Source organism: Pelophylax lessonae (genome assembly GCF_965119305.1).
Source record: "Pelophylax lessonae genome assembly, chromosome: 12".
NCBI classification, from domain to species: Eukaryota; Metazoa; Chordata; class Amphibia; order Anura; family Ranidae; genus Pelophylax; species Pelophylax lessonae.
The window spans coordinates 92264408-92278792 of NC_138779.1; the positions used below are offsets into that span (position 1 = coordinate 92264408).

Sequence of the window (14385 nt, forward strand, 5' to 3'; positions counted from 1 at the left end):
AAATTAATAAATGCAGTCAAATGACAGACAGTAACTAGGTGTGGTTTAATAGCTGTAGCCAAATTAGACATTAACTAGATGAGTAATTAGCATATAAAAAAGGGTAGCCGTATCAGTGTTTAAAGGTAAGATAAGATGCCAATATGCTGTAATCAAAATGAATTCCAGACAAACAACTAAATACACAGATGAACTACATGGGAGCTATTTTACCTGCCACAGCATTTGTATGTCAAATAATAATACTACTAATAATAATAATAATACTACTACTACTAATAATAATAATACTACTACTAATAATATTAATATTAAGAGAAAAATAGTTAGATATTATACTTGCCTTTCCCTGATTGCTGTAGTGCAGGGGGTGACATCATAAATTCTGAGTAGTCCAAAGCTACAGCACAGTGCAGGATTATCCACTCCTGAGATTTCGGTGACTCGGTATTCTCCTGATTTGCTTGGAAGGAGGATGTTACAAAGGTGCTGCAGAAGGGAGTCAGGGAAAGGTAAGTATGCTATCTAACTATTATCTAAGTGGCTGATACCTGCTTAAATACTTGCAATGCTTGCATTAAAAAAAAATACATCAGAGGACAATTATACCTTTGTTCATGCCCCCAACCCTCTGAGTGCAGCCCATCTGTTCTCATACATACCTCTGTCCACATTCTAGCAATCACAGGGGCACACAGCCTCTAATTCCAATAGCATCATTCCAGCTTGGAAGAGAAGCTGCTGACACGGCCATAATGTGAACTTCATGCTACAGTGACTTTTTGGACTTTTCTTAAGAACTAAAAAGACTCCCTTCATTCGTTTATCACTTCTTGCCCATTTTTGTTTGTTTTATGTTGTCAGTTGCACCAGTGCCCCCCTTTTTTTTTGCTCCTGGGCATAGTTAAGGTGTTAATGCCCTTTACAAACCCTTTTCTAGTTACTCCCTCACTGCTTGCCAAACACTGGCCACATGTCTGAAAAAGTCATTTAGTCCCCCTTTCTCCCTTAAAGCCCTCTTAGATCCATTTAGTTTCATGCACCCCACAGAGCCCAGGTCCCTTCTCATCTTTCAACCCTCTGACACAGATGGTAGTCAGTCCTCCTCAGACGAATACCAGTGACACAGGGGCATTTTTCATTCAAGTGACACCACTGACTCAGAGACATTTTTAACTTTCAGTGAAACCACAGACACAGGGACTTATTTCCTTTGCAATTGTAAGCCCCAAATGTGTGCACAAATTTTAAACCTTTAGTACAAACATTACGTCTCTCTTAGCCCCTTCCCCTCCTTCTTTGGAGAGGGATGGACTTCGGTCTTTATTGCTTTAGATATACTTTCAAAAGAAAGCAACTTTAACAAGAATGGAACAACTTTTTTTAGAACAGGTGGCTAAAGGTACATCTATAGAAATGTCAAGTCATAAGCCTTATGGTAGAGGAACTAGCTAGCAGATGTCCCTGCTTTGGCAAACCTTTCCCTATTTTGAACTCTGAATGGATGTGGTCTTACGCTCAGCTGGCCAAAATATGGTTGCGTTGGGACAATATAAGTGGGAGACAAGAGGAGCCAAACACGTCTACACTTTTCAAGGTGTAAATCTCAACTCCAGGACATACAGTAGTTAAAGAAAGTACGGTGTCGCATCTGATACATTTTCAGTCATAAATGGTCTTTGCCAACTAAAGGGAGATTAAGGTACACCAGTGCCCAGACTATAAATGTTAAACTATTTAAATTTTCCATCAAGCAGTAAACAAGCTTTAAAGTTTTAAGCCATTTCATTTTTTGTTTTATTTTGGATAGAGTTAAAAAGAGGTATAAATTCTGTCAGTTTTTATTGGCATTTGTTTGGGGAGACTTCCCTTCACTTCCTTTCCTATAGCCACAACAGGATGTGAGAAGAAATCCCTCCAAAATGAACGAAATGCTTGATTTTGTTCTAGGGTCATCAGAACTAATTTCCCCATTAATTTCCCCATTGAAAGATTTCCCCTCTATTCCTGTTCTGGTGTCAACCAAAATTTGGGAAATTATTTTATTTCTTTTTATTCTCTTGGTGATAACAGTAAACAGGACAAATAGACAGGGTAAATCTACCTAACAGGGACTAATAGAAACTTCTCCACTCCATCCAAAAATCTGTTGTGAATGTTGAAAATGAATTTCTCCACAATGCTTATAGATACTTAGATGAATGGGGACTTGTTTTAAAGTGTATTTACTGCTTGCTTGGAATGCACATGCTTGTTTGGAAAGTTAAAAGCATTTCTTCTAGTTTTGGATAAGGTAGCGGAGGTCAGCACCCTTGCCCTGTGTTATTGCTGTCTGTGTTCCACTCTGGAGGGGAATCGCTATTGGCCAGAAAGAGAAAAGAAATCTAAACTTGTACTTGTTACGGGAGATGATCTATCAAAGGGGACACCTGTTCCATTGGCATCTATCTAAGGAGGAGATTTACCATCACTTCCTGTCGTGTCTCTAGGAGAAGAACTAAAGGACGATCTCTGCAACATAACATAGCAATAAAAAAAGACACATTTTAACCTTTCTGCACCATATCCAGAATTACAGGGATTCATTAACAGAGAATTCCATTCAAAAATTTCCCTTCGCTCCCCTAGTTTTAGATAGAGCAGGAAAAGTTTTGAAGAACATCTGGCAGATTTTTATTACTGTTGGTGTCTCTGTTTGGCACTTCTTGTTGAGTTGGCAGATGTAAGTCTCTTCAAAGTAGACACCAGTAGCAATAAAAATCCAATAGATATTTAACCCTTTCTTACTCTTATCAAAAATGTTTGGCCTGGAATTCCAGTTTAATTGATGGTAGGTAAGATTGGTGTTAGTGGAAACATTACAGGAAAATATTCACTCCATCTTTTATATTTCAGGTGACAGTGCTGGAGGCCAGTAACCGTGTAGGAGGTCGTGTACTGACCTATAGAGATCCAGAGGGCTGGTATGGAGAACTCGGACCCATGCGTATTCCTCCATCTCACAGGTATCCATAAAAAGCTCTTTTATATTGATGAAAAAAAAAAAAATATTTGAAATATAAAGTTCATTTTTGTAAGTTCTGATAATTAAAAACTACGGCTGCCAATTCCTAGAGGATTCCCATTTCACATTATCACTCACACTATATAATGTTCCACTCTATCATTAAGTGCAGAGAATCCAGCTCTTTCCCAGAAAGTGTAATTAACCTTAGTTGTGAAATTTGTAAGACGTGCATCTGTTCATTTTTACAGGCTTATACGGGAATTCATTCGCCAGTTTCAATTGCAGATGAACCCTTTTATCATATCTAATGACAACAATGTATACTTGTTCAATAACATAAGACAACTGCAAAAGGATATCAATAAAATGCCAAACCTGTTTGGGTTTGCATTGACCCCTGAGGAAGAAGAAGTATCAGTTGATGACCTATATTCAAAAGTGGCATATAAGGTAAACACTGTGTCTCAGATAATACTAAGTCTTAGTATTGTTACTTGTCATGGATAGCAGGGAGCAACAGACAGTGTATATGTATATATATATATATATATATATATATATATATATATATATATATTTATTTTTTCATTTTTTATGTTTAAAATATATATATATATAAAGTATCTAACAAAAGTGAGATACCCTTTCATGTGACAACACTGAAGAAATGACACTTTGCTACAATGTAAAGTAGTGAGATTTCAGCTTATATAACAGTGTAATTTTGCTCTCCCCTCAAAATAACTCAAAACACAGCCATTAATATCTAAACCGCTGGCAACAAAAGAGAAAATGTCCAAATTGGGCTCAAAGTGTCAATATTTTGTGTGGCCACCATTATTTTCCAACACTGCCTTAACCTTCTTGGGCATGGAGTTCACCAGAGCTTCACAGGTTGGCGCTGGTGTCCTCTTCCACTCCTCCATGATGACATCACAGAGCTAGTGGATGTTGGAGACCTTCCACTCCTCCACCTTCCGGTTAAGGATGCCCCACAGATGCTCAATAGGGTTTAGGTCTGGGGACATGCTTGGAAGTCCATAACCTTTACCCTCAGCTTCTTTAGCAAGGCAGTGGTGGTCTTGGAGGTGTGTTTGGGGTCATTATGTTGGAATACTGCCCTGCGGCCCAGTCTCCGAAGGGAGGGGATCATGCTCTGCTTCAGTGTGTCACAGTACATGTTGGCATTCATGGTTCCCTCAATGAACTGTAGCAACCTATGCAGCCCCAGACCATGACACTCCCACCACCATGTTCATCCAGAGTGATCATGGGCCTCTTGGCTGCATCTCTGATCAGCTGAAAGTTTAGAGGGACAGCCAGGTCTTCGTAGATTTGCAGTGGTCTGATACTCCTTCCATTTCAATATTATCGCTTGCACAGTGCTCCTTTGGATGTTTAAAGCTTGTTAAATCTTTTTGTATCCAAATCCGGCTTTAAACTTCTCCACAACAGTATCTCAGACCTGCCTGGTGTGTTCCTTGTTCTTCATGATGCTCTCTGGGCTTTAAACGGACCTCTGAGACTATCACAGTGCAGGTGCATTTATACGGAGACTTGATTACACACAGGTGGATTCTATTTATCATCATTAGTCATTTAGGTCAGGCAGTGGTGGTCTTGGAGGTGTGTTTGGGGTCATTATGTTGGAATACTGCCCTGCGGCCCAGTCTCCGAAGGGAGGGGATCATGCTCTGCTTCAGTGTGTCACAGTACATGTTGGCATTCATGGTTCCCTCAATGAACTGTAGCAACCTATGCAGCCCCAGACCATGACACTCCCACCACCATGTTAATCCAGAGTGATCATGGGCCTCTTGGCTGCATCTCTGATCAGCTGAAAGTTTAGAGGGACAGCCAGGTCTTCGTAGATTTGCAGTGGTCTGATACTCCTTCCATTTCAATATTATCGCTTGCACAGTGCTCCTTTGGATGTTTAAAGCTTGTTAAATCTTTTTGTATCCAAATCCGGCTTTAAACTTCTCCACAACAGTATCTCAGACCTGCCTGGTGTGTTCCTTGTTCTTCATGATGCTCTCTGGGCTTTAAACGGACCTCTGAGACTATCACAGTGCAGGTGCATTTATACGGAGACTTGATTACACACAGGTGGATTCTATTTATCATCATTAGTCATTTAGGTCAACATTGGATCATTCAGAGATCCTCACTGAACTTCTGGAGAGAGTTTGCTGCACTGAAAGTAAAGGGGCTGAATAATTTTGCACGCCCAATTTTTCAGTTTTTTATTTGTTAACAAAGTTTGAAATATCCAATAAATTTTGTTCCACTTCATGATTGTGTCCCACTTGTTGTTGATTGTTCACCAAAAATTACAGTTTTATATCTTTATGTTTGAAGCCTGAAATGTGGCAAGAGGTTGCAAAGTTCAAGGGGGCCGAATACTTTTGCAAGGCACTGTATATATATATATATATAGTAAATGTACAGTATATAACACTTTTTCATACAGTCCACCTAAAAAAAAGCGACGAAAGGTTCTTTAAAGAATATATTATCCCAGCATTTCATATTTCTGATATGTGTCTGTCATAGTTATACCATGTACTTGAGTTAAAGAGTATCCTATTCTCTTTTTTGCTTTCTTTGGCCCCTTTCACACATACGGACCGTTCAGATCCGCCTGTCATTTTTTCAGGTGGATCTGAACGGATGCCCTATGCATCTCTATGGGGCAGCAGATGTCAGCGGAGACATGTTCGCTGACATACGATCCGATCCTGTCTGTCAAATCCAGACGGATGGAAACTATTTTCCATCCATCTGGCGGTCTGTTCTCATCCAATTCCCCCGAAGATGATAGCGGGATCTGACACCTCCATCTCCGCACACAGAGCGGAGAAGGAGCTGTCATCCGCCTGCTCAGCGGCGATCGGCGGATCGATCCCCGCTGAGAAAAGCGGAGTCTGCCGACGGAGCGGACAGGTGTGAAAGGGGCCTTTGTGTGAAATACCTGGTGTTCCTGCCAGAAATCCTATTTCAAGCTGACCACAGTAAACATGAGAACATATCCATCTCAGCGTTGTCAGTTTTCTGGCTGTGCTGGAAGCACAGTTTGCCTGTCCTCCTCCGATGGGCAGACTTATTCTAACCCCCCTACAACCTGCACAGCCATTCACTGGGAACAGCTGTCTATCTAGCTCTCTAAGCCCTTTTGCAACCGATAACAGAGATTATGTGATCACATAAAAATAGAAAAAGAACGGTATTTATAATGTTTTTTTATAGTGTATATAAAGCAAACCTTTGCCTTCCTTTTTTAAACTGAAAGTGATGTTTTTAAACGTGAGGGTTCACATAAACTGTAAATTTGTTTTCCACCATAAAGAATACACCAAGGTGATCCTCTTGACTCTCCATACACTTACAGTACATTGAGCGGATCACTGTTGTGGATTCTTTATGGTGGAAATCAATTTTAAAGGACTGTTCTTCACTTTAAGTGGACTGCATAAGGAAGTGCTATATGCATATATATTGATTTACTCTGTTATTGTGCAGTTTGTTATACATATTTTGCACTTTTGAGTTTTGAATATGATTTTTGCAAATGTATTATATTTCATTGCTGTTTGATCGTTATATGCATGTGGGGATTGTATGGGGATTGTGGTGGTACTATAGTGCTGGGTATTTCTGTATAAAGCTAAAAGTATATGCCTAGAAAGACCAATGAAGAGACAGAAACAGGGACAAACAGATTGCAAAGCAGGCAGAGAAGAGCAGATGGAGTCATGACTAGGAGCAACAGCATAGGAACAGGAGACAAAGCCAATGCAAACAAGATCGGAAGCCCTAAGCATGATATAACCTGGCCTTCAAAGAAATCTAGTCTTCATTGTAACTTCTCACGTTTTCTTTCTTTAGTTTGTAAGACAAGTTGCGGGAGAAAACTGCTCTGGAATCCTGGACATGTTTGACAAAGTTTCCCTTCAGGTAAAATTATTTGGCCAAGACAATAGCACTGAGAGCACACATATCCATTGGGGCTCCATGCACACTGGCTTACCTCCCAACCAGCACACCTCCCAACTTTTTGAGATGGGAACGAGGGACACCTATTAGCAAAAATATGTAGGCATAGGACACACCCCTTGCCATATCCCCTTAAAGGGGAATTATACAATAAAAAGATTAGTTCTACCCATTGCTTTTTTTTACCACTACTATTCCTTTATATTGGCTTTTGAAATGTACAAATGCAGCAATTTACAAATTGGATGAAAGGTTTAGCACTGGGAAACACTTTTTAAAAGATAAAAAGTGCATTTTATATACAACTATATAGATCAGACCAAAATGAGGGACGAATGAGGAGGAAAGACGGACAGAGGGATTTTATTCCAATTCAGGAACAGTCCCTTGAAATCAGGGACAGTTGGGAGGTTTGCTACAGGAGTTTTGTGTTCTGCCTGTATAAGTAGCTTAGTGTTATCCAATGTGTCCATGCGTATTAGGACGATTAGAGGCAGGAAAAAAAAAACCTCTTCTGGTTTGTGTTTCTGGCAGAAAAAATGCAAAACTCTCCTAAACTAGCCTGAACTCTGTACAAAAAATGCTCAATATGAGCGTTTTTTTCTGCCAGGGTAAATGGTGTTTTTTAAGCCCAGTGTGCATGGAGCCTGACTAGATGTGTATTTTGCTTTCCACATTTGCATGCACAAAATCAGCTGGGATAACAATTGGGCAGGTATCTGCTACACTTACACAAGGGCTGCGTTTAGCTGTTTGTGATGTCCAGTTCTAAACAAGGTAAGTTCCCATTTTTAGAACATGTGTGGGACACCAGCACTTGTGGACCTGTTAAATGTTTGAATAATGCTTATTAAAGTTGTAGCGCTTCCCCCTCAGGAGTATAATGGGACCCCTGTTCACTTCTGAGCTCTAAGTGAGGCACAACCCCTGCTGGCACCATCATAAACCTGTAACTGATGTCACCTTGGTAATCACACAAAGGACAAACACACAACTTTTGCTTAGGAAATCAATAATATTAAGTTTATATAAGATTCAGATGAGCAGTAATTTAGGCACAAAATCAACATCTGATGTACATAAAGGAGAATCGCATATACCTAAACAAGCAACAAAACACTGAACAGTGGCCCTTTAAATAGACCCAATTTTGCAGGACTCAGAGTTGTAGCCCTCCTACTGAGAGGATTTTTCCCTATACGATCAAAAAGGGAGAGGGAGAGCAAGTAATGTTAGGCTAACTCGCTTGTGGGCTCCCAGCACCAAAGGCAAAGTTTAGCTCTCTGAGGTTTTGGTAAAAAAATGCCCCATATAGAACCTATCGCAAAATGTGGAAAAAACTGTTCTGCCGGCTTGATGGAGCTCTCTACGTTGGTGTTCCCCTTTAATAAATTTCACAAGCTGGTAAGTCACTTTAAATATGTCAGAGGGTTTTAAAGGTTAATTAGGCTGAGGAGGGACTGGAGCTGAATTTAACAGAAGTGTGTTCCTTTAAGTACAAAACATGGCTTGTGGAATTAGTTGCTTCTTTGGATAGAGTAGGCCTGAGGTAATATGCATTTACAGTTCCTGCCTAGCAGGCAAGCAGGAAGTATCCTGTGTGCATGACTAAGGAATACCAGAGGTAGTGCCAAAACTGCTACTGTAGTAGACTGCTACAACCCCGAGAACCTAACTTGCTACTTATACCTAAAATAATATGACTGCCACACTTTTGGAGGGAAAAATGGCCTTAGCGGCCATTTATTAACAATAAACAACATATCAACATTCCTTAGAACAGAAATATAATAACCATAACAATAATGACCCAGGTTGCCAATCCTTGGAGGCACTACCGAACCGACACAAAATTTGCATCTGCGGAACCACTTAAAGGTCCTCAGCTGCAGAACACCAGCTTGAGGACAATACAAAATTTCCCATTGACACTTCTATTTCAACAAATTCCCATTAACCCACCATTGACTGGGATTAACTAGAGGATGCCATACCATAGACGGGTCCTTACTCTGATATTACACAGAAACATTTGTACACCTCCAAGGACCCCAACTACCATACCACTACAATCACCAACAAGTTAATATCCACAGGACAGGAGGGTGGGAAGCGTTTTTGTCATCTGTTGCCTCAAAGTGCCCCTCAGACTTCACCTTCACATAGTTGTTGTCCCTACCTAGCCTTACTTCCACCAATCAATGCATATGCCCTTTTGAATAACTCCTGAGCATGTTATTTATTTAAACCTCTGACTGCTGGACTACCCTGCTAGTCCAATCAGGCCTGCCCTTTGCCTATTTTTTTTTCCTTGCTTTAGACCTTTCTGTACACTAATCGGCAGCAAGTGTAGAAAGGCGCAGCACGGATTGGGTCACAGAGTCTCTATGTGGCAGTCTGTGTTGTAAGAAATCCTGGACTTAAGTACCTGGCAAAAATGTAACTTGTAGCATGTGGTAGTGTAGTATAGGTTAGGAACCCTCTCACTCAGTCCTTTAATGCAGTGGTCCTCAACTCCAGTCTGCAGGGCCCACTAACAGGCCAGATTTTAAGTATTACAATGGGGAGATGCAGGCTAGAATACTGCAATCACTGAGCAGCAAATGAGATCACCTATGATGTAATTTAGTTATCTTGCAAGCCTGGCCTGTTAGTGGGCTCCAAGGACCGGAGTTGAGGACCACTGCTTTAATGTAGCAGTGCAAAGTGATTACCTTGCTGCTGTGGGGGGCTATTTCTCGCTGTCCTGCTGCGGCTGTTGTGGTGCTGATGGTAATGACCCGAACTGTATGCCTGCAGGGTCGACTATTCTCTCAGCATGCTCCGCGATCTGGAAATCCCCTTCTCTGCTCTCTGGCCCAATCCAATCCGGCCTGTGGTCTTCTCAATCAGCGCTCCCTTCTCTCACTGGTCCTGACTCTCTCTTGCTTTTCTCCTCTCTCCTCGAAGGTTTCCAGGCTTTTCTTTTTATAAGCTCCCGTCCCTTTGCTCACTCATTAGGATCTGTAGTTCTATTCCAGCTTAACTGAATAAAGAAGTCCTGCTTGCAGCATATAAGTTCTGACATTCTGAGCATTACCATACTAGTTCCTGAGTCAACTAAACTGCAGTGCACTGCCAATTAATGGCCATTTAACAACCTGCAATCAGTAACAATGCAGTGTGTTACAATGTAAAAATTGTGAAATAGCTGCAACTCACCACATGTACCCCTGTACATGAACTTTAAAGTTTAGTAAGTTCCCACCCTTGCTAAACCCTGATACCGTGTTTTATTTTTTTCTGAAATAGTCTGTCCTGGCGGATGAAGGACGTTTAAGTGCTGGTGCTATTAAGATGCTTGGAAACTTCATGAACACTAACAGTCAGCCCTACGTCTCATATATGGAAGCAGCTCTGGATACGTATATTTTTCAAACCCCAAGGTACAGTAAAAAAGTAAATGCATACATTTGTCATATTCCCTGTATTTCCCTTTATACAAATGTATATAAACCAAAAGCTTAAAGAGTGGTCAGTTGAACTGCCCTGGGTTTGGTTCGAACAGGGTTCAGCAAACTTCATAGTAGACATGTGCAGAATGAAAAAATTCATTGAGTATACTTTAGATTCCGTATTTACATTAATTAGTTTAGTTAAATTCTTTCAATTCATTGCATGCATTTGAATTCAATTTCATTCAAACTCAAATTTTTCAAAATTCGAATTTTGGAAGATGGTTATATTGCTTTTATTCCATTCTATGCTATTGTTTTTTTTTTTTTCTGTTATATTCCATTATTTTATTTTCTGTTCTGTTCTTTTCCGTTTCTGTTCTGTTCTTTTCTTTTCAATTTCAGGAATCAGTAATATTTATATAATTCTTTCCATTTTATTATTTTATTTTATTTTCTATTCTTTTTAATTCCATTCGAATTTAAATTTATTCTATTTGAAATTCGAATTTTGGAAGAAGGTTATATTCTTTCTATTTTATTCTAGTCTATTCTTTTTTATTTTTTTCCTATTCTATTCTTTTCTATTGTATTCAAATAAATTTTTTTAAATGTATTCTATTTGAAATTCTAATTTCAGAAGATGGTTATATTCTATTTAATTCTATTTTTTATTCGATTCTATTCCTTTATTTTCTATTCTTCTTTATTTTGTTCTTTTATTTTATATTTTTTATTATATGTAGTTCTGTTTTACTCTATAATATTCATTATTTTATTTTCTATTATATCTCTTTATTTTTTATTCAATTTTTCAGTTCTTTTATTTTGCATTCTGTTTTGTTTTACTCTATTATTCCCTATTCTCTGATTTTCTATTCTATTCGTTTCTTATATTTTATTATATTCTTTTCTATTCTATTTTATTCTCTTCGGAATGTCGATTTCGATTTAAAAACGTTTTGAATTCAAAAACTATTAAAATTCAAAAATGATTTAAATTAACTATTTAAAACTAACTATTTCAAATTAAAATTATTTATTAAAACGATTAGAATTTGAAACCATTCAAATTCGAAAACTGTTAGAATTCGAATTGAAAACTATTCAAATTTGTTCGAAAATGTTGTTGCCTTATTTTGGATTTGTTTCAATTGGTTACTATTGTAATTCGGAAATTCAGATACATCCGAATTTTGGAATAATGAAGAATTTCAATTTACAAAAAAATTTAAACAGTAAAAAAGAAAAACGAACAGAACTTGACAAGTTGTTTATTTAACAAAAAATGTCTCACAATGTACATCCACCCGTCAGTCACATTGTCCAGTGAGATATATATATATATCTATATATATATATATATATATATATATATATATATATCTATATAGATATATATATCTATATATATATATATATCCATGTCAATTAGGTGCTTGCCAAATCAACAAGGAACAAAAAAAAAAGGCGCCTGCCAGGATACATCTAGAGACTGTTTGTTTGCCTACCACCAAATGACTTCCCAATTATGTCATTGACTATATATGGACATATTCGACCATATTGGTCAATGATATCATGGGATCCCGGGGTCCTAGGGATGAACACAGGGATATGATTTACTGTGCATATACATGTAAAAATCTAAAAAGCAACAGAGTCTATTTCCATCTGGCAACATACATATTTTTCCAGAGGATTAGAATGGGAATTTTAATATACTTAACCACTTAAGGACCGCTCCGTGTACATTTACTGCGGCAGGGCAGTCCTTAAGCGCAAAATCATGTACCTGTACGGGATTTCCGTCGTCGGCTCTGGGGTGCGTGCATGCTGCTGGAACCGCACTCCCGCTGTGATTGGACACAGTGGAAAACAATCAGTGGGTCTGGCAGTCGCTTTGGCATTCGTAGGAGAGACAGAACGGCAGTCTGACTATGTAAACAAGGCAGACAGCCGTTCTGTCACAGAGGGAGAACGAGATCTTGTGTTCCTACTAATCAGGAACACAGATGTCTCTCTTTTTCCAGTCAGTCCATTCCCTACGGCAAGAAAGCACACAGTTAACCCTTTGATTGCCCCTAATGTTAACCTCTTCCCTGCCAGTGTCATTTATACAGTGACAGTGCATTTTTAGCATTGATCACTGTATTAGTGCCACCGGTCCTCAACAAGTACGATCGCGCAATTTAATTCATTGCTGTCTGTTTTTCATTAGGGAGATTTCCCTTAATTTTATAACATTGGAATGCTACAGAAAGTGAGAGGAGATTTCCATTACTTTCTTACAATAAAAAATGACAGAAGTTCTAACCCTTCCTTACATTTTTCAAAAAGGTTTTGGACACAGCTAAACCTTACCCAATTGTATTTTGTGTTGGGGTCAATTATCATCTATATCAGCCCCCCCCCCCCCCCATGAATGAGTAAAGGGTACATAATCGCTATTACAAAAAAAAGTGTGAATAAAAACAAAGACACAATTTTTTGACAAGTTATTTCATAAGAAAAAAAAAGAAGAAAAATAACAGTGGTCACATGAAGGGGAGCCTGTCCCTCTAGTTCCATTATTACTAAAGACCAGGACCTGTCTTTGTCAGCTCAGTCATCATACTCGGTGTGCTCAGAGAGTGGAATTTTAGTACAGAAACCTTGGACGCCAATTGATGCAAATGTGCAGCTTGTGGGCGTTAAAGACCACTCTTTTTGGTGCCAGCATTCACGATATGTGGGTGGTGAAAGGTTAGATGGCTAAATTAATATATTATAGACTTATAGAAATTAATAGATATAAGTATGACCTAATTCAAAAAATATTCTATTTCACCAGGTTAGATGAAATCACTGGAGGTTTCGATCAATTGCCCTTGGCCTTGGCCAAACAGTTGGGAAATGTGATCAAATTGAAATCCACTGTAGTTAAAGTCATAAGGAATGAAAAATCAGTAATCGTCTACTACCGGAAAGATAGAACCACCCCTCCCACCAGCATAATTGCAGACTATGTTATCATAACATCCACCGCAAAGGCAACCAAACGTATTAAGTTCAGTCCTCCTTTGACCAATGAGAAGGATTTCGCATTAGGTAACATCCACTATGCAAGTGCTACAAAAATCTTACTGGGCTGCACTGAGAGTTTCTGGGAAAAGGATGGTATAGTTGGTGGAAGAAGTATCACCGATCGCCCATCGCGTTATATCTATTACCCAAGTCACAACTTCACCGGAGGAAGAGGGGTCCTCCTTGCATCATACACTTTGTCGGATGAGTCATCATTTTTCCTATCCCTCAGTAATGAAGAGTGCATTGACATTGTTTTTGAAGACTTGGCTGCCATCCACTTGAGACCAGAGAATGAGCTCCGACGCCTTTGTCCTAAGACTGTGGTGAAGAGGTGGACCCTGGATCCATATTCCATGGGTGCATTTGCCCATTTCATACCGTATCAGTATAGTAACTTGTTTGAGTCCCTGTCTCAACCTGAAGGCAGAATATATTTTGCTGGAGAACACACTTCAGCTCCCCATGGCTGGATTGACACAGCTATTAAAAGTGGCCTGAAGGCAGCAAGAGCTGTTCACAGAGATGCCAATTCATTTTTCCACAAATAATTTTAATTGCATACGTGTATGAATATCAATATTTCTTGGTTCTGGAAATATACATTCTATGTCAAGCATTTAAAAATGAAAAATAAAAAATGATTTTGGTGACAGTTTAATAGTTTTACCATTCTATATGCCTAGACATATGTATATTCATTTAGGCCAAATGCACTAGGGCGTTTTCAAAAAAGCTATCTTCAAGAGAACTAGTCATGACTCTACTTATGTTAGAATCACAACCTTTAGAAGTCTATTATTAAAATAATTTGCTGAATAAATATGAAAAGCATTTGGCCAGCCATCACATGCTCTCAAAGTATTTTGCCTAATATATTTA

At 38.8% G+C, this 14385-nt stretch overlaps 1 protein-coding gene across 1 annotated transcript in view; it reads left to right on the forward strand.

Moving 5' to 3' along the window:
* Positions 1-14133, forward strand: part of LOC309568883 (L-amino-acid oxidase-like) — a 99434-nt gene extending 85301 nt beyond the window's left edge. Inside the window, 5 exon segments of the mRNA XM_082274666.1 lie at positions 2896-3005; positions 3256-3457; positions 6896-6964; positions 10295-10428; positions 13271-14133. Of these exon segments, the coding sequence (XP_082130792.1) occupies positions 2896-3005; positions 3256-3457; positions 6896-6964; positions 10295-10428; positions 13271-14054 (1299 nt within the window). The 3' untranslated portion in view covers positions 14055-14133.
* The last annotated feature ends 252 nt before the right edge of the window (positions 14134-14385 follow it).